At 34.5% G+C, this 22,589-nt stretch overlaps 1 protein-coding gene across 1 annotated transcript in view; it reads right to left on the reverse strand.

Annotated features, from left to right (window-relative positions):
- Window positions 1-21,627, reverse strand: part of LOC133557350 (FYN-binding protein 1-like) — a 47,026-nt gene extending 25,399 nt beyond the window's left edge. Inside the window, 12 exon segments of the mRNA XM_061907749.1 lie at window positions 3,234-3,274; window positions 3,519-3,605; window positions 3,673-3,748; window positions 3,867-4,019; window positions 4,855-5,014; window positions 5,092-5,197; window positions 7,408-7,463; window positions 7,548-7,570; window positions 7,648-7,730; window positions 7,804-7,927; window positions 14,332-15,148; window positions 21,446-21,627. Coding sequence (XP_061763733.1) covers window positions 3,234-3,274; window positions 3,519-3,605; window positions 3,673-3,748; window positions 3,867-4,019; window positions 4,855-5,014; window positions 5,092-5,197; window positions 7,408-7,463; window positions 7,548-7,570; window positions 7,648-7,730; window positions 7,804-7,927; window positions 14,332-15,148; window positions 21,446-21,448 — 1,729 coding nt within the window. The 5' untranslated portion in view covers window positions 21,449-21,627.
- Window positions 21,628-22,589: the final 962 nt, after the last annotated feature.

Here is a 22,589-nt window from a genome sequence, read left to right on the forward strand (position 1 = left end):
ACAGCAAAAATACCTGAACTTGCCTTTTGGTTTGTTTGATTAAAAATAATCATTCTATTATTTTTATTCAAATTTACAAAGTGTCAGAAATTATTTATTAAAATTGATTAATTAACCTGAATTGAAAAAAAAAAAATTAGCAGAACCAAACTTTTATTTATTTTCATTAAATAACAAAATTCACATTTTATTCTCTTACTAAACAACACAATAGGTGATTTATCCCTTTTATTACAGTCAATTAAATGTCTCATACTGGAATTTTCATTTGACATATATTTTTTATTTATTAAGTACCAATACACTTAAATATGTAGTTTACTTTGTAAATTAAAAACAAAACATAATAATGAATTGCAACTACATCTAATTAAACAATCCTTTTTGTCTTTTTTAAATGAGAAAAAAAAACTGAAGCAGCCTGTTAAATAATTTGATCAAATAACAACATTTAAAACATTTGAAAATACATATTAAATATTAAAACCTTTTGTAAAAGTATCAGAGTTATGTTTTTTAATAATAATTAAAAAAAATATATCATTCATCTTTAAAAATGAAAAAAATTACTTATTTCTTTTACTGAATGAAAAAAATTACGGGAACATGTCTTTTAATTTTATTGAAAAAAAAAATTAAAATTACGAAAACATTTTCTTAAATATTTCTGTATATTCTAATAATATGTATATATTAATAGTTTTTCAAACAATCTTTTTTATCTCTTTTATTAAAATAAAATAAAAATAATTACACGGACTAGACTTTTATATTGTTTGATAAAATAACAATTAATTTTTTTTTTATCAAACTTTAAAAAGTGTCAGAATTATCTATTTTGATATTTTAGAAAAAAAAAACGAGAACTACACTGATAAATGTATCAAAATTGATCGATTAAACTTAAGATAAAAATAAAATAAAACCTAACTTAAAACCTATTTTATTAAATGAAAAAATGCAGAACCGACCTTTTATTTCTTTGTATTAAATAACAAACGTGTTTTTCTCAAAATAAATAACACAATAGGTTAATAATTTCTTTATGTGTTTCATTCCATTAAAAAGATCCCTAGATTTTTCCCTCGTGTTTTTACAACCTTTTGTTTATTGTATTAAATAAAAAAATGCCTGAGTTGTATTAATTTTAATTTTTTATCAAACTTTAAAAAGTGACAGATGTATCTAATTTAATATTTTTTTAAAAACGAGAACCACACTGATAAATGTATCAAAATTGATCGATTAAATTTAAGATAAAAATAAAATAAAACCTAATTTAAAAAACTATTTTATTAAGTGAAAGAATGCAGAACCGACCTTTTATTTATTTGTATTAAATAACAAACGTGTTTTTCTCAAATTAAATAACACAATAGGTTAATAATTTCTTTATGTGTTTCATTCCATTAAAAAGATCCCTAGATTTTTCCCTCGTGTTTTTACAACTTTTTGTTTATTGTATTAAATAAAAAAAATACCTGAGTTGTATTAATTTAAATTCTTTATGAAACTTTAAAAAGTGACAGACGTATCTATTTTAATATTTTTTTTAAAACGAGAACCACACTGATAAATGTATCAAAATTGATCGATTAAACCTGAAATAAAAATAAAATAAAACCTAACTTAAAAACCTATTTTATTAAGTGAAAAAATGCAGAACCGACCTTTTATTTATTTGTATTAAATAACAAACGTGTTTTTCTCAAAATAAATAACACAATAGGTTAATACTTTCTTTATGTGTTTCATTCCATAAAAAAGATCCCTAGATTTTTCCTTTGTGTTTTTACAACCTTTTGTTTTTTGTATTGAATGAAAAAAAAACACCTGAATTGTAACATTTTTTTTAATTTATTAAAGTTTAAAAAGTGTCAAAAGAATCTATTTTAATATTTTAAAAAAAACGAGAACCACACTGATAAATGTATCAAAATTGATCGATTAAATCTAAGATAAAAATAAAATAAAACCTAACTTAAAAACCTATTTTATTAAGTGAAAGAATGCAGAACCGACCTTTTATTTATTTGTATTAAATAACAAACGTTTTTTCCTCAAATTAAATAACACAATAGGTCAATCATCTTTTTATGTGTTTCATTCCATTAAAAAGATCCCTACATTTTTCCTTTGTGTTTTTACAACCTTTTGTTTTTTGTATTGAGTGAAAAAAAAACACCTGAATTGTAACAATTTTTTTAATTTATTAAAGTTTAAAAAGTGTCAAAAGTATCTATTTTAATATTTTAAAAAAAACGAGAACCACACTGATAAATGTATCAAAATTGATCGATTAAACCTGAGATAAAAATAAAATAAAACCTAACTTAAAAACCTATTTTATTAAGTGAAAGAATGCAGAACCGACCTTTTATTTATTTGTATTAAATAACAAACGTGTTTTCCTCAAATTAAATAACACAATAGGTCAATCATCTTTTTATGTGTTTCATTCCATTAAAAAGATCCCTAGATTTTTCCCTCGTGTTTTTACAACCTTTTGTTTATTGTATTAAATAAAAAAATACCTGAGTTGTATTAATTTTAATTTTTTATCAAACTTTAAAAAGTGACAGAAGTATCTAATTTAATATTTTTTTAAAAACGAGAACCACACTGATAAATGTATCAAAATTGATCGATTAAACCTGAGGTAAAAATAAAATAAAACCTAACTTAAAACCTATTTTATTAAATGAAAAAATGCAGAACCGACCTTTTATGTGTTTGTATTAAATAACAAACATGTTTTTCTCAAAATAAATAACACAATAGGTTAATAATTTCTTTATGTGTTTCATTCCATTAAAAAGATCCCTAGATTTTTCCTTTGTGTTTTTACAACCTTTTGTTTTTTGTATTGAATGAAAAAAAACACCTGAATTGTAACAATTTTTTTAATTTATTAAAGTTTAAAAAGTGTCAAAAGTATCTATTTTAATATTTTAAAAAAAACGAGAACCACACTGATAAATGTATCAAAATTGATCGATTAAACCTAAGATAAAAATAAAATAAAACCTAACTTAAAACCTATTTTATTAAATGAAAAAATGCAGAACCGACCTTTTATTTATTTGTATTAAATAACAAACGTGTTTTTCTCAAATTAAATAACACAATGGGTCAATCATCTTTTTATGTGTTTCATTCCATTAAAAATTTCCCTAGATTTTTCCCTTATGTTTTAATAACCTTTTGTTTTTTGTATTAAATTAAAAAAATACCTGAATTGTCCTCTGCTGTGAACTGGCTGGGTGGAGGCAATCTGTCACAGTGGGAGAAAGATGATTAAAATATGCAACAATTCCTTCCATAAAGATGAATTATTATTATTAGTTCATTATCGTCAGGTCAAATTAAAAAGTGTCTGGATTTCAAAAAGGAGGCGTCAGGAAGTTAGTGACACAATAAAATGTTGATTATGCAGAATATTAGAATGGGATCATGCATGCAAAAAGAGGACATTTCCTTGATGATCTCTGGCGGATTAGTGCTGAGAGTATTTTTACACTTTAGCGCTGGCGGGGCGTCGGTTTCTGTCAAACAACTTGAGGAGGCCGTGAGGCTTGCTGACGGCGAACCTGGACTGGAGGGGACTTAAAGAGCCCAGCACTCGTAAAAAATCCACAATTCTTCTTGCCGACATATTTGGTTATCACACACCTGACGTCCAAGTCTGGATCTATGACGTCGTTGTATATTTCCCAGTCCTCGTCCGGGGGCGGCGGCGGCAGGACAACTGCGGGAAACAGACGCCCTTGAGAACGTAATGTCGGAATATCAACTTCAAAAGTTGAACTTGTGTACCTCCTCCGCTGTGGAGAGAAGACAGGAAGGATCCGGTTATTATAGAGAACCGCCAAGACTTGCAACGAGTGCGTCTTGTCACCTGCTGTCCGACGAGGCCACGTCCACGTCGTCGTAGACGTCAAACTTGGACGCCCGCTGGGCTTGATGGCTCTTCAGGGAGTTGAAGTCGATCTCCACCGACGTGGTCTTCACGTAGCCGACTGTCACACAAGAATCCACACTTTATACATCACAACAATAACAATAACAATTATCCACACTTTATACATCAAGACTGTTTCTAGGATCATGTCACCCACCCTTTATATCTAAACATTGCACAAAGTTAGCATACTTTCGTGATGGAAGCATGTATCGCTTTTATTTTGAAGCGCACTTTACACTGAACAGGAAGTTCCCATCTACGCGTTAACGCTGTTTAACTCGACCAGGGGTGTCCAAAGTTTTTGAATAGGGGTCCGCATTGGGCTAAATAAAAATTTGGTCGAGGGCCGAAAGCATGTAAAGTAACTATATGTACACACATACATATACATACACACATATACATACATATATATATATATATATATATATTTTTTTTTTTATATATATATATATATATTTATATATAATAATATATTATTTTAATCTTCTATTTTTTTTCTCCCCATCCTTGTGTACCTGTATCTGTTCTGTCTCCCTTTAATGTTTGTCTGATCTTGAATGGGATTGTGCTGAAAATTTTAATTTTCCTGAAGGAACTCTCCTGACGGAATAAATAAAGTACTATCTAATCTAATCTAATCTAATATATTTATATATAAAAAATACATAGATATTTACTGCCCCCTTGTGTCTGTGCCGTCAACTCCCTCCAACCATAACACATTTCAAATGAATGCGATATGCCTTTTTCACGGGGCAAATTGGATCGACATAGTTTGGACACCCATGACAGCGGTGATGATGAAGTTGACAAAATGATCAATGTTTCTTGTAAAAAATGACTCGTTAGCACTAAGAAGGCTCACACAATACTGAAGACAAACTCACTGCTTCCATCCTGTTTGCGTCCCAGCCACTTGCCCTCAGGGTTGCCTTGGACTCTGATGATGTCCAAAGCGTCTCCTCGCTTTAGTGCCAGTTCCGTCTTACTGCCCCTGCAGTCCACACAGACCCTGCCTTGGTGGACCGCCTCCAAGGGTCCCACCATCTGAAACACGTCCGTGTAGAAGACAACCATGGCGCCAACTTTCTTTCATCAACGCCACATTTCAACTTTCCCCTCACCTTGAATTTCTTCCTGGCTTCTTGTTCCTTCTTCTCTCGACTTTTCTGCTCCTTCTTCTCGGCCTCCAATTGTCTTCTCTCCTCTTTCTTCTTCTCCTCTTCGTCCCTGCTGTCAACAAACAAGATGGCCAGTGCTATGTATGCTAACGTACATTCATTTATGTTAAAGTAGCTTAATACTTTTTAAAAAGATTAAAACATTTTCGTCTGACACCGCATGAAAATTAATATTACTGCCAATCATTGACCCATTTCGGAGTTTAATAATAATAATTATATTCATACAAAAATTAGTTTAAAAAATACTACTTAAAATGTATTTTAGGGAACTATTTTTTTCCTTTTTTTCCCCCCAAGTAATTCATATATCAGGTCGATGTATTTTTTTCTGACATTATTGAAAACATTTTATATTGCTGCCAACCATTGACCCATGTTAGTGTTTAATTAAAAATAATTATACTGATAATAATAATAATAGTGATTAAAAATACTACTTAAAATGTATTTTATGGAAGTCTTTTGTTTTTTCAAGTAATTCATATAGCAGGTCGATTTTTTTTACATTGTTGAAAAAATAAATATCACTCTCAAACATTGACCCATGTTAGTGTTCAGAAAAAATAATTATAATAATAGTGATTTAAAAAAACACTACTTAAAATGTATTTTTTTTTTTAAAGTAATTCATATATCAGGTCAGTGTACTTTTTTTTGACATTATTGAAAAAATAAATATTGCTGCCAATCATTGACCCATGTTAGTGTTTGATTAAAAATAATTATACTAATAATCATATTAGTGATTAAAAATACTACTTAAAATGTATTTTATGGAGATCTTTATTTCCAAGTAATTCATATATCAGGTCGATGTACTTTTTTTTTGACATTATTGAAAAAATAAATATTGCTGCCAATCATTGACCCATGTTTGTGTTCAGTGAAAAAATAATTATATTAATACTTATAATAATAGTGATTTAAAAATCACTACTTAAAATGTATTTCATGGATTTTTTTTTTTTTTTAGTAATTCATGTATCAGGTCGATGTGCTTTTTTTTGGCATTATTGAAAAAATAAATATTACTGCTAATCATTGACCCATGTTAGTGTTCAGCAAAATAATTATATTAATGATAATAATAATAATAGTGATTAAAAAATACTACTTAAAATTTATTTTATGGAAATCTTTTTTTTTTTTAAGTAGTTCCTATGTAAGGTCGATGTACTTTTCTTGATATTATTGAAAAAATAAATATTACTTCCAATCATTGACCCATGTTAGTGTTCAGTAAAAATAATTATACTAATAATAATAATAATAGTGATTAAAAATACTACTTAAAATGTTCAAGTAATTCATATATCAGGTCGATTTTTTTTGACATTATTGAAAAAACAAATATCACTGCCAATCATGGACCCATGTTTGTGTTCAGTAAAAAATAATTATATTAATACTTATAATAATAGTGATTTAAAAAACACTACTTAAAATGTATTTCATGGATTTTTTATTTTTATTTTTTTTTAGTAATTCATGTATCAGGTCGATGTACTTTTTTTGATATTATTGAAAAAATAAATATTACTGCTAATCATTGACCCATGTTAGTGTTCAGCAAAATAATTATATTAATAATAATAATAATAATAATAGTGATTAAAAAATACTACTTAAAATTTATTTTATGGAAATCTTTTTTTTTTTAAGTAGTTCCTATACAAGGTCGATGTACTTTTTATGATATTATTGAAAAAATAAATATTACTGCCAATCATTGACCCATGTTAGTGTTTAGTAAAAATAATTATAATAATAATAGTGTTTAAAAATACTACTTAGAATGTATATAATGGAAATATTTATTTATTTATTTTTTAAGTAATTCATACATCGATCGATGTAGTTTTTTTCTGACATTATTGAAAAAATAAATATTGCTGACAATCATTGACCCATGTTAGCGTTAAGTAAAATAATTTTATTATTAATAATAATAATAATGATGCAAAATACTACTTAAAATGTAATTCATGCAATCTTTTTTTTTTTTTTACCAAGTAATTCATATATCAGACAGACATACCTTTTTCTGACATTATTAAAAAAATAAATATTTCTACACAACATGAACCCATCTCAGAGTTTATGACTAATAATAGCATAATAAAATACTTTCAAATGTAAATTCATTCATTTTTTTTTTTTTTTCCTGAACTTGTTATTTTAGGCTGGAAAATACTTTTGAAAGATAGTCTTGTTTAAAATGAAAACAATGTAAGGTCAACATTTCTATTTGCTCACCACGGTTCATCGAGAGGCTCGTACATGTCGTCGCTGCTGCCCTCGTCTTCTTCCTCCTGGGCCACAAAAATAAAAATAGAATGAATCGAGTGTTCAGTGTGGCTAACTACTGTGCTAAGAGCGCGCCTTGAAAGTGTCACCTTGGCCCTCTGACTTGGATGAGCTGGACGGGAGCACAAAGACAAAAAAAAAAATGACAAGAGTCCCGGGAATGGTTGTAAATATTCGACGAGAGACAACCTGTGGACGGCGGTAGAGGAGGAGGAGGCGGAGACTTCTTCCTGACGTCCTCGATGTCGTCATAAGACTCTTCTTGCTGCATCCTGTAACATGGAAGTACACCTTTTTGTAACATCGGCCGAGCTGTCGCCGCTGCGCGTGTGCGTGGTCCTTTACGTGCTCCCGAAGGGTCGCGGCGGCAGACTTGGGAGTGCACTTTGAGGCGGCTGGGCTGCGTGGTTGCTATGGTTACCGGGAGCCAATGTCGTCGGGGGCAGGCTTCTGTCGAAAGTATCACTTCCTGCCAGGGACAAGATGTTGAGATGAAAAAAAAAATAGCCACTTTAATAGCTTGTCATGCATTATGAACGTAACAGTATCATATTTATTAGTACTTATACGCTAGGGATGTAACAGTCTTATATTTATTAGTACTTATACGTTAGGAATGTAACAGTATTATATTTATTAGTACTTATACGCTAGGGATGTAACGATAAACGGAAATCATTTTCCCAAAAATCGATATGCTATAATCCTACTTTTGCTGTGTATTTATATACATACATACATATATATACAGTATATAAACATATATGTATATATATATATATACATATATATATATGTATACATATATATGTATATACGGATATATATATACATATATATGTATATACACATATATTTTAAATTTTCCTGAAGGAATTAATAAAGTACTATTTATCCATCTATACATACATATATGTATATACATACATGCATACATACATATATGTATACATACATATATACATGTATATATACATACATATATGTATACATACATACCTATATGTATGTATGTATACATACCTATATGTACAAATACATACATATAGGTAGGTATGTATGTATACATACCTATATGTACGTATATATACATACATATATGTATATATATACACACATACATAAATATATATGTACATGTATGTATATATATATACACAAATATATATATACAGTGTATAAACATATATGTATATATATATACATATATGTATATATTTACATATATACGTATATATATGTATACATATATATGTATATACAGATATATATATACATATATATGTATATACACATATATTTTAAATTTTCCTGAAGGAATTAATAAAGTACTATTTATCCATCTATAAATACATATATGTATATACATACATGCATACATACATATATGTATACATACATATATACATGTATATATACATATATATATGTATGTATATATCTATACATACATACCTATAGGTATGTGTATATACATACCTATATGTATATATACACACCTATAGGTATGTATGTATGTATACATACCTATATGTACGTATATATACATACATATATGTATATATATACACACATACATAAATATATATGTACATGTATGTATATATATATATATATATATATATATATATATACACACATATATATACAGTATATAAACATATATGTATATATACATATATGTATATATTTACGTATATATATGTATACATATATATGTATATACGGATATATATATACATATATATGTATATACACATATATTTTAAATTTTCCTGAAGGAATTAATAAAGTACTATTTATCCATCTATACATACATATATGTATATACATACATGCATAAATACATATATATATACATGCATATATACATGTATATATACATACATATATGTATGTATATATGTATACATACATACCTATATGTATGTATATATACATACCTATATGTATATATACATACATATAGGTATGTATGTATACATACCTATATGTACGTATATATACATACATATATGTATATATATACACACATACATAAATATATATGTATATGTATGTATATATATATATACACATATAGTAAAACAAACATTTTCACATTGGCCTAATGATATCTAATTATTAATTAAATCTTGGAAAATGCTTAAAAATGGAAAAAATATTTATTGGAGAAATGTAAAATTGATTTAAATTAGCCCTATTTTTGTGTGTTATTTTATTTTATGGGAGTCGAGAGAGCGCTAGTTCTGAGCCGGTGGGTTTAATATCAAACTTTTTCCACAACGACACCAACAACTACACCCGGAAGTGTGTCCCCTTATAACTGGTCACATCCAACCTATCCACCAATCACCAAACCGGTGATGACAATTAGTGCCCTGCTACAATATATATTTTTATCAGTGTATTTTCAGAGTTTGTTCCTGAGGTTGTGACACACGCAGATAATATAATTATAATGGAAGATTTTAATATCAAGGATCTTTCTGTGTGAAGTTTGCATGTTCTCCCCATGACTTGGTGGGTTCCCCCCGGGTACGCCCAATCCCTCCCACCTCCAAAGACATGCACCTGGGGATAAGTTGACTGACAACACTAGATTGGCCGTAGTGTGTGAATGTGAGTGTCAATGCTGTCTGTCTATCTGTGTTGGCCCTGTCATGAGGTGGTGATTTTTCCAAGGTGTACACCGCCTTCTGCCTGAATTCAGCTGAGATAGGCTCCAGCACCCTCCGTGACCCCAAAACGGACAAGCGGTAGAAAAATGGATGGGATGGATAGAGTCGAGAAAATGAGGCAAGAGAGTGGTAGTTCTGAGCCGGTGAGTTTAATATCAAACTCTTTCCACAATAACACCAACAACTGCACACAGAAGTGCTTCCCCTTATAACTGCTCACATCCGACCTATCCACCAATCCCAATGTGGTGATGACAACAATTAGTGCCTGGCTATAATATATTTATTTTTATCAGTGTATTTTCAGAGTTTGTTCCTGAGATTGTGACACACGCACATAATATAATTATAATGACGGATTTTAAAATCGGGCAGCACGGTGGAACAGATATTAATGCATGTGTCTCACAATACGAAGGTCCCAGGTTCGATCCGGGGACAGGATATTTCTGTGTGGAGTTTGCATGTTCTCCACGTGTCTGCGTGGGTTCCCTCCAGGTACTCTGGCCTCCTCCCACAACACTAAATTGGCCCAGCACCGTCCGTGACCCCAAAAGGGACAAGCAGTAGAAAATAGACGGATGGTTATTTTTGTAATAATCTATTTGTATTGTCGTTTACTTTTCTTTCCGTGGCATGTTTTGCTTAAAGACGATAATTGCTTAACCTGGTGGATGTTTAAAATTGTTGCAATGTATTGAAAGTGCCTTGATTTCATACTTGCCAACCCTCCCGGATTTTCCGGGAGACTTCCGAAATTCGGCGCCTCTCCCGAAAACCTCCCGGGACAAATTTTCTCCCGAAAATCTCCCGAAATTCAGGCGGAGCTGGAGGCCACGCCCCCCTCCAGCTCCATGCGGACCTGAGTGAGGACAGCCTGTTTCCACGTCCGCTTTCCCTCAATATAAACATTGCGTCTGCCCAATGACGTTATAACTGTAGAATGATCGAGGGCGAGTTCTTGGTTTCTTATGTGGGTTTATTGTTAGGCAGTCTCATTAACGTCCTCCCAGCGCGGTAACAACACACAACAACAGCAGTCAAGTTTTCGTCTACCATAAAGCAGTTCGTCTGCCGTAAACAGCAATGTTGTGACACTCTTTAACAGGACAATACTGCCATCTACTGTACATGCATATGGTTAGAAAAATAGTGACAGAGAATAGAACAAGGTTGGACAATTCAACCCTTAACTCAGTGTTATGTGTGTGTATATGTGTAAATAAATGAACACTGAAATTCAAGTATTTCTTATATATATATATATATATATATATATATATATATACATGTATATATAATAAAAATATATATATAGCTAGAATTCACTGAAAGTCAAGTATTTCTCATTCATATATATATATATGAAATACTTGACTCTGAACCACGCCCCCCACCCCCCGAAATCGGAGGTCTCAAGGGTGGCAAGTATGCTTGTTTTCGATGTACAAAAAATGTTGTTTGTTTGTACGATTAGAAACAGGCAACAGGACTAGGTATGAGACTTTAGTGTAATTTTGTTTTAGATTTGTCAAAGTTAAACTAGTATGAATGTACTTTTTGATGTTGTAGCACCGCACCCAGCAGTCAGCGATCAGGGAGAACTTCGTCCAAGTCGTGACGTTTCCGCCGGTTACATTCCTTCCAAACACGTCCACACTAAGCACATCAGCTTCCCTCCTTTTTTCGATTTTGCTAAACTGATATTTTGCTGTCCAGACCGCAAAATAAAAGTAAAACAATTTTTCAGTGAGTGCTTCTTTTTTTTCTTTTCAGAGTAGAGGCGCCATATTTGGTTTGAAAGCGAGTCTTCTTCTTTCCGCTGCGTCATTGTGAGGAAGACACGTGACTGCTCCCGCCAGCAGGACGGAAGCGGTACTGCATGGAGGCGCACCTCAAGGCAGCACTCACTCACTGCACTTTTAGTTTATTAGTTTCTTTTTATAAATCATTAACTTTCCATGACTTCTGCGTATTGTAAACAGCTGAACAAAAGGTGTCCAAAGTACTTTTTGTGGACAATAAATACAATTTAACTCACGTTGAAAAGAAAAAAAAAAAAATTGTTGTGTGCAAAAGTTGTCATTTTCAATGCAAGAATATATAAAACTTTTTTTGGGGTCTGATTTTTCTTGAAATCTATTTCAGTGTTGATCAGATTTTGCCCTACATTACTTAGGTTGTATTGGGTTTTGTAAACAACAAATATTAAAATGGCACGATTTTATTTTGAACAGGATTGAAGGACTAACTTTTGTTCGGTCTTTTATTTATTTATTTTTTTCTGTAGTTTTTTTTCTTCTTTCAACAAGAGAACTGGCCCTAAACAAGGGTTGTTACGTCAAAAATGCACAGTAAGTGGATTTAAAAAAAAAAAAAAGGTTAACTTCTTTCTGCAATGAGGTGGCGACTTGTCCAGGGTGTACGCCGCCTTCCGCCCAATTGTAGCTGAGATAGGCGAATGGATGGATGGATGGGTTAACTTCTTTTTGCACTTATAAATAACAAGTGACATTTGCGACGTCATATCTGAGGGTGTCCCGATACAATGTTGATATCGGGCCGATATCGGCTAAAACAAACACGTATCGGCTCGCAACGTATGACTTAGGTGTAATTGGTTTCACCCTTAAAATAGTTTTTAATCATATTTATCTTATATTGTTTTTATATTTGTTTTATATGTATTTATTTATTATTATTTATTTATATTTTATGTTTTTATTCAGTCATTGGAGGAGCTCAGGATAGTATTTGAATGTTCTTTTTAATATTGTTGTGCAGCACTTTGGAAACATTTTGTTGTTCAAATATGCTATATAAATAAAGTGGATTGGATTGAATATATATGCAAAATTAGCTAAAAAAAAAAAAAGCTAAACGTTAGCATGCTAACAGGTATCATTTGTAAAGTAACAAAAGGTGTACACCTGCAAAATTAGCTAGAAAAAAAAGCTAAACCTTAGCATGCTAACAGGTATCATTTGTCAAGTAACAAAATATACAACGTTAAGGTGCATACTTGCAAAATTAGCTAAAAAAAAGAAGCTAAACGTTAGCATGCTAACAGGTATCATTTGTAAAGTAACAAAAGGTGTACACCTGCAAAATTAGCTAAAAAAAAAGAAGCTAAACGTTAGCATGCTAACAGGTATCTTTCGTCAAGTAGCAAAATATTTGATGCTGAGGTGTATACCTGAAAAATGACACATTAAAAGCCAGCATGATGATGTTAGCATGCTAAAAAAAATGTGTCAAGTGCCAAAATATATAATTCTGAGTTGTATACCTGTTTGACATGCTAGCGTGTTAAGCTAAGATAAGCTAAACGTTAGCATGCTAACAGGTATCATTTGTCAAGTAGCAAAATATTTGATGCAGAGGTGTGCACCTGCAAAATTAGCTTAAAAAAGAGGCTAAACGCTAGCATGCTAACAGGTATCATTTGTCAAGTAACAAAATATATGACGTTAAGGTGTATCCCTGCAAAGTTAGCTAAAAAAATAAGCTAAAAGTTAGCATGCTAACAGGTATATGTTGTCAAGTAACAAAATATTTGATGCAAAAGTCTGTATCTGCAAAATTAGCTAAAAAAAAGAAGCTAAACATTAGCATGCTAACAGGTATCATTTGTCAAGTAGCAAAATATTTTTTGCTGGGGTGTATACCTGCAAAACTAGCAAAAAAAGCTAGCATGCTAACATTAGTATGCAAGATGTACCAAAGTATGACTGAAGTGTATACCTACAAAATTAGCTTAAAAAAAAGCTAAACGTTAGCATGCAAACAGGTATAATTCGTCAAGTAGCAAAATATTTGATGCTGAGGTGTATACCTGCAAAACTAGCACAAAAAAGTTAGCATGCTAACATTAGCATGCAACAAGGTGAGGTGTACACCTGCAAAATGAGCTAAAAAAGTTCAACCTTAGCATGCTAACTAGTATCATACATCAAGTAACAAAATATTAGATTCTGAGGTGTACACCTGCAAAATGAGCTAAAAAAAAAGCTAAAGGTTAGCATGCTAACACGTATCATTTGTCAAGTAGCAAAATATTCGATGCTGCAAAACTAGCAAAAAAGCTAGCATGCTAGCATTAGCAACATTAGCTACCCCTGCTGTAGATGATATGGGGGGCCCCAGCTTGGCCCTGGAACAGACCATTTTGTTGTCAGTATGTCCATCTTACCAGCAGATCTTCTGAAGTCCTCCAGGTCCACCTTCGGGGGTCTGGCAGGCTTCGCCGGAGCAGGACCCAGAGTCAGACTGTTTGGGAGTGGGTTGCGTTTGGGCTCCGAGGTGGTGTCGCCGTTAGCGCCGCCGTCAATGAGATGGTTAGCATCGAGGTTGTGAGAATACTGCGAGGCAGGTTTCTTCAAGCTGGGCTTCTTGCTGGCTGGAGGCCTTGGAGGAGAGACCACCTGACTGTCTTTCAGGACCCCCTGTGGGGCGTGGTCCGCGTTGGCCTCACTCTGCTGCCAGAGTCTCACCAAGCTGCTGCCTGGTTTCTGGTGCAAAGAAGGCATTCTGGGCGGCATGGTGGGGTCCGGGTCCGGGGCCGGCGCCGGGGCCGGGGCCGGGGCCGGGGACGGGGATGGGGACGAGACACCGCTGGGCTTGCTGGCGGCCGGAGGAGGTTTAGGGAACGTGGGTTTGGGGATGGAGATGGTCGGCTTGAGAGCAGGCTTTGGCGTCAGACTTGAATCTTCGGGGTTCTTCCAGAGTCCTCGATCGGGGACTTTACCGGTCTCATCCTGGTCAAACCTGCTAGCCAGGACTTTGGTTTTGTTGGGTCCAGGCGCCAGGTTTTTGAGATAAGACGGTTTGGGAGGCATGCCGCCACCTGACAGGCTCTCCAAGACGGGCTTCTTGGGCAGGGGGGCGGGGCCGCTGGAGAGGGTGAGGTTGAGGGGCGCCTTGGGTCGTAGCGGCGATGGCGGCCCGCTCTCGTCCACGGCGCCCGCTTGGAAGCGAGCCATGATGGCTTTGATGTCCGCCTTGTTCTCCTGCAACCAAGAATGGCAGAACTTTACACTTCTTCATTTCTAATGGGTCTGTCGATTTAATTTTCTCGGAAAAACTTTGTGTTTCAACGAGTTCCGAAACTGTCTTTGATCTTACCAATCAAAAGGCTTGTAAAACTCCACTGCGTAGGATTGAAGGCGACATGAAGGTGTCGGTTTCTTTCAATCAATCAATCAATGTTTACTTATAAAGCCCTAAATCACTAGTGTCTCAAAGGGCGGCACAAACCACCACGACATCCTCGGTAGGCCCACATAAGGGCAAGGAAAACTCACACCCAGTGGGACATCGGTGACAATAATGACCCAGTGGGACGTCGGTGACAATGATGACTATGAGAACCTTGGAAAGGAGGAAAGCAATGGATGTCGAGCGGGTCTAACATGATACTGTGAAAGTTCAATCCACAATGGATCCAACACAGTCGCGAGAGTCCAGTCCAAAGCGGATCCAACACAGCAGCGAGAGTACCGTTCACAGCGGAGCCAGCAGGAAACCATCCCAAGCGGAGGCGGATCAGCAGCGCAGAGACGTCCCCAGCCGATACACAGGCAAGCAGTACATGGCCACCGGATCGGACCGGACCCCTCCACAAGGGAGAGTGGGACATAGAAGAAAAAGAAAAAGAAAAGAAACGGCAGATCAACTGGTCTAAAAAGGGAGTCTATTTAAAGGCTAGAGTATACAAATGAGTTTTAAGGTGAGACTTAAATGCTTCTACTGAGGTGGCATCTCGAACTGTTACCGGGAGGGCATTCCAGAGTACTGGAGCCCGAACGGAAAACGCTCTATAGCCCGCAGACTTTTTTTGGGCTTTGGGAATCACTAATAAGCCGGAGTCCTTTGAACGCAGATTTCTTGCCAGGACATATGGTACAATACAATCGGCAAGATAGGATGAAGCTAGACAGTGTAGTATTTTATACGTAAGTAGTAAAACCTTAATGTATTGTATGTAATCCGCAGGAAAGTACTGTCTTGACATTAGATCTACAAAGCGGAGAGGAAGCAGGACCAGACCCCCGCCCCAGGCACCTTTTCTTTGAACTGTTTTGTAACCGAGGGCGACGGCTGTTTACGACCCCCGTGCCTTTAGAAACAGCCGTTGCCATGTAATCAGGGAAAGTCCAAATAAAAGAGGAGGCATGCAATATTTTGTCAGAGCGTGGCAGGAGACCGTACAAGGGTACAAGGGTACAAGGGTACAAGGGTACAAGGGTACAGGTCTACGCCTTTCTCCTCATTGAGCCAAATTGAATTCTGTCCATGTTGAATTCCTTGCTTTTATGTCGGTTTAATAGAGGTCATCAGTGTTTGAAGCTAACACATCTCCTTCTAGGAGTCGTCCTCCTGACAGCGTTACGCAGTCACACTTTTACTGTGGTCTGGTACGAGGAAGTGGTTGATAACACACAAATGCGGAACATGAAATGGGTCCCCAAAAAGAAACTTCTGTTTCCAGAAGCGGGACTTACTCAAGAAGTGTTGCTCCACCAAAGGTGCAATCGCCTCGCAAGAACACCTTAACAGTTCTTTAAAGTTCCATGTTCCAGCCCACTCTTCTTTTACTCCCCAAAACACGGGCTTCTTGGCAAACAACATCAGCTGGATGGACTTGAATTTTCTCACACAGAGTATTTTGCTGAATGGCCAAATATTAGTTAAATTGCAAATATAAAGAGGCAACTATATTTGGTTACAGTTTTTTTGTAGATTTTTTATTAAGTGTACAATCATATATATATATATATATATATATATATATATATATATATATTAGGGGTCAATTAATCAATCAATGTTTACTTATATAGCCCTAAATCACTAGAGTCTCAAAGGGCTGCACAAACCACAACATAAACCACTACGACATCCTCGGTAGGCCCACATAAGGGCAAGGAAAACTCACACCCAGTGGGACGTCGGTGACAATGATGACTATGAGAACCTTGGAGAGGAGGAAAGCAATGGATGTCGAGCGGGTCTAACATGATACTGTGAAAGTTCAATCCACAATGGATCCAACACAGCCGCGAGAGTCCAGTCCAAAGCGGATCCAACACAGCAGCGAGAGTCCCATCCACAGCGGAGCCAGCAGGAAACTATCCCAAGCGGAGGCGGATCAGCAGCGCAGGGATGTCCCCAGCCGATACACAGGCAAGCAGTACATGGCCACCGGATCGGACCGGACCCCCTCCACAAGGGAGAGTGGGACATAGAAGAAAAAGAAAAGAAACGGCAGATCAACTGGTCTAAAAAGGGAGTCTATTTAAAGGCTAGAGTATACAAATGAGTTTTAAGGTGAAACTTAAATGCTTCTACTGAGGTGGCATCTCGAACTGTTACCGGGAGGGCATTCCAGAGTACTGGAGCCCGAACGGAAAACGCTTTATAGCCCACAGACTTTTTTTGGGCTTTGGGAATCACTAATAAGCCGGAGTCCTTTGAACGCAGATTTCTTGCCGGGACATATGGTACAATACAATCGGCAAGATAGGATGGAGCTAGACCGTGTAGTATTTTATACGTAAGTAGTAAAACCTTAAAGTCACATCTTAAGTGCACAGGAAGCCAGTGCTGGTGAGCCAGTACAGGCGTAATGTGATCAAACTTTCTTGTTCTTGTCAAAAGTCTAGCAGCCGCATTTTGTACCAACTGTAATCTTTTAACGCTAGACACGGGGAGACCCGAAAATAATACGTTACAGTAGTCGAGGCGAGACGTAACAAACGCATGGATAATGATCTCAGCGTCTTTAGTGGACAGAATGGAGCGAATTTTAGCGATATTACGGATTAAGATTAAGATTAAGATGGAACATTTGGCAAAAATACCGGATAATTCTGCAAATGTCATGGCTGGCTTACAGCGTGGTCACTCCGGGATCACTTACGACCGCCAGACAATTCTGAATGTGGATAGATCGGGCCGTTTTGGACTGAATGACGCGTGCTTGCTAGACCGGCTAGCTAGCAGGGGAATACTTTGCCGGCTACATCCAGCGGCCTGTGAAGCAGCGGAGTATATGTGTTGTCTGTCTATTTATGAATAATGCAGACCAGGAGTGTTGGCTGAGTTCTTAACGTTTGCTTTCAGAGCGTGCATATCACAACATACAAGATGCCGTCATGGCGACACAACCTATACCGGGCTACCGCGCATGCTCGTCACTCCTGTTGCATGCTGGGTAGGGTAGTTCTTTTATTCCCTGGCTCATAACATCACAATATAGTACCATGTATATGCGTTCAGTTTATCAAAGCACCAAGCAAACGATCGGAAAATTCCCATCATATCAATTCCTAGATATGGTCATAATTATTTTAAGTGCACTACGCAGCATAAACACAACATTATTAATATTGCTACTACGGATAATTTGATCGAAAATTCCCTAAAACAGCCCACTACCTATAATATAGTTTTTTTAAACATAAGACCCTGATAAAAAAAAATGTTTCTGCTGTTACCTCAGAAATTGCCTGTTCAGATGTTATGATTGTGGCTCAGAGATTTGTATGTAGATTATATTTATTTTCCATAACAAACAGGATAACTTAAATACCCTGGCAGTGGCAATAAGCTTCAATGTTTGTAGTTACATTTTTTCAGTTGATTTTCATAAAATATGCTATTTAACTGCTACTGTTTAACAAGGACTGATTTAAATTGTGTTTGCACAACAAATGTTTTGGCGCTTTTGTTCATGTCGGAGAATATTCCAATAAAGGTGCACTACACACTACTTTTGAATTCATTATTGGGCTTTGCGTATACAATGCAGTTAATCGCGATTAATCGGAGAAATAGTGCGATTAACTTCGATTAAAATTTTTAATCGTTGCCCAGCCCTAATATATATATATATATATATATACATACATACATACACACACACACATATATATATGCTATGTATATAGTATTTATATACTATGTATATGCTATTTCTACACTATATATATATGCTATGTATATACTATTGATATACGATGTATATACTATGAATATACTCTATATATGCTATGCATATATTATATATTTGCTTTGTATATAATACATGTATATTATGTATATGCTATGTACATGCTCTTTATATACTATATATATGCTATGTATACAAAATATATATACTATGTCTTTGCTATGTATATACTACTTAAATACAATGTTTATGCTATGTATATACTATTTATATACTATGTAAATGTTATGTATATAATATATATATATATATATATATATATATATATATATATATACTATGTACATGCTATGTATATAATTTACATACTATTTATATGGTATTTATATAATATTTCTATAATATTCATATACTATGTATATGCTATTTATATAATATTACTACACAATTTTTATGCTATGTATATACTCTTCACATATTAAGTATATACTATGTATATGCTATGTAAATACTCTTCATATACATATATATATATATACATATATCTATTCACTGTGTATAGCAGTATGCTATTTATATACTATTGATATAATATTAATATACTGTGTGTATGCTACGTATAAACTATTTATATAATATTCATATGCTATTTATATAATATCTATATACAATGTGTATGCTGTTTATACACTATTGATACAATATTTATATAGTATGTGTATTATATGTATATAATATTGATGTACTATAAACATGTGCCACATAGTGAAACCACACTAAACAACAACGACAAATACATTTTGGGAGAATATTTGCACCGCAACACAGCATAAACACAACAGAACAAATTCACAGAATTTCCTGCAACTCTTCTAGGGACGCTACAATATAAAAAAAAAACGCCATTGGTGGATCTACACCTAACATCCACTGTAATGATACCGAGTACAAAAGTGTTTCTAGCCTATTCTAATATGATTTTTTTAACATCACAAAGTATTGTTTTGTTTTAAAAAAATGTATATTATGTTCATAAAGTCAGTAAATATTTCCCTGGACGCATGAGGACCTAAAATATGACCAATGTATGATCCTGTAACTACTTGGTATCGGATCCATACCTAAATGTGTGGTATCATTCATAACTAATGTCAAGTATCAAAGAAAAGAAGAATAATTGATTATTACATTTTAACAGAAGCGTAGATAGAACATGTTGAAATAGGAAACAGCACGACACCTACCCTTTACATCAATATTTTTAACTCTATTATTACTGGTTTATCGTATGACCCTGCAACTACTTGGTATCGGATCGATACCTAAATTTGTGGTATCATCCAAAACTAATGAAAGTATCAACAGAAAGAATAACTGATTATCACATTTTAACAGAAGTGTAAATAGAACATGTTCAAACAGAAAATAAGCAGATATGAACAGGAAATGAACGAGTAGATTAATAATACATTTTTAGCAGTTTGTACCTCTTAATGTGTAGAACATATTCGGTGTATAAATGACGGAATATGTTACTGCATACGTCAGCAGACTAATTAGGAGTCTTTCTTTGTTTACTTACTACTAAAAGAAAAGTTGTATGTTCAACATTTTATTTAAGGACTAAATGACACATGTTTCATGTACACTAACATTTTTTTGTTCAAATAAAGACAATTAATGACATTTCTTTTTAGAAAAGTACCGAAAAGTACTGTATATATTATTGATATATTATGTGTACGGTCTGAGCACTGTGCTGTGTATATAGTATTGATGTAATATTGATATACTATGTACATAATATATACATATATATATATATATATATATATATGTTTACTATGTATATATATATGTTTACTATGTATATATATGTATATATATATATATATATATATATATATGTATATGTATATATATATATGTATATATATGTATATGTATATATATATGTATATATGTATATGTATGTATATATATGTATGTATATATATATATATATATATATATATATATATATATATATATATATATATATATATATATATATATGTGTGTGTGTGTAGTCTGCCATGAGAGAGAAGAGCAGTGTTCTCCCCAGCAAAGAGGAAGCAAACATTTCTATTTCCAGTTTAATGAAATTGTGAAGAGGCCGACGTTGCACAAGCGAGAACTTTGACACTTAAGTCGAAACAAAATTATTTTGACAAAAAAAAGAGAAAAGTCGCCTAATTTTTCATTCTTGATACACGAAACATGTTTTGGGACAAGCGACATTCCTCTGGTTTCCTTGCAAAAAGCGCGGCTATGAAAGTCATCAAGTGGATATTTATCATTTAGCTGTACTCACCATGTCGGAATGACACGCAACGCCGGCCTGCTGTTATGTACTTGTCCTACTTTGTGTAGACCAAGCAGTTGCGTACCTGTACTACTTGTGTTCACCAAGCAGTTGTGTACCTGTCCTACCCTCGATGTCACACTGATTGTGTGGACAGAGCCTCAACTACTTCCTTTCTCTCTCTCTCTCTCTGTGTGTGTGTGTGTGTGTGTGTGTGTGTGTGTGTGTGTGTGTGTGTGTGTGTGTGTGTGTGTGTGTGTGTGTGTGTGTGTGTCACACTAACTGTTATCTGTGAGTGCTGATCCCATAAATTTGCGTGTCGCTGGTTAACTCCATGCAACTTTATGTCCTGGCAATGCTGACTTAATGGGGACATGGCTGTGTTTGTTTAAACATGGCTGTGTTTGTTTACACAGTCCCCTTTAGGGGACCTCTGACGGTATGGGCACAAAAAAACTGGTCCCGTAAAGGGAAACCTTTTTAAATGACAGTCAGTGATGTTTAAGCTTTGGCCCATCAAACATGTTTACTGCTTAGTTTGAGTGTGAGACATTTGCACAGCAGCCCCCTCATGGGGCTGTAGCTGGTACTGCACTGGCTGCTCGGCTCACACTTCTTCCATGTATAGTTAGTTAATCACTTCCACCTGGTGAAACTGGCTGTAAGAGGACAGCTGTAGTGCTGGACTCTGAGGATCATTACAGATTTCATTTTAAACGGTCCTCACTAGTCACGTAGAGAGTTGTGTGAATTATGCAAAATGATTGAAATGTGGTCCCCATTAAGAATATGAAGTATTGTCCCCAGTGTCCCCAGTAAGAATGATGATCAAAGCAGACATTTCAAGAGGTGTGTGAGCTAACTGGCCAGTGGACATTTCATCTCATTTCTGTTCCGCCTCCACAACCTGGAGAAAGGCCGCTCCCCACTTGGTCCCCATTGCAAAGGATAACCAGCATGTGTGTGTGTGTGTGTGTGTGTGTGTGTGTGTGTGTGTCACACTGACTGTTATCTGGGTGTGCCAATCCCATAAATTTGCGTGTCGCTGGTTAATTCCATGCAACTTTTGTGTGTGTGTGTGTGTGTGTGTGTGTATATATATATATATATAAAGGACTCCGGCTTATTAGTGATCCCCAAAGCCCAAAAAAAG

The sequence above is a fragment of the Nerophis ophidion genome, linkage group LG08, assembly GCF_033978795.1.
Source record: "Nerophis ophidion isolate RoL-2023_Sa linkage group LG08, RoL_Noph_v1.0, whole genome shotgun sequence".
Classification (NCBI taxonomy): domain Eukaryota; kingdom Metazoa; phylum Chordata; class Actinopteri; order Syngnathiformes; family Syngnathidae; genus Nerophis; species Nerophis ophidion.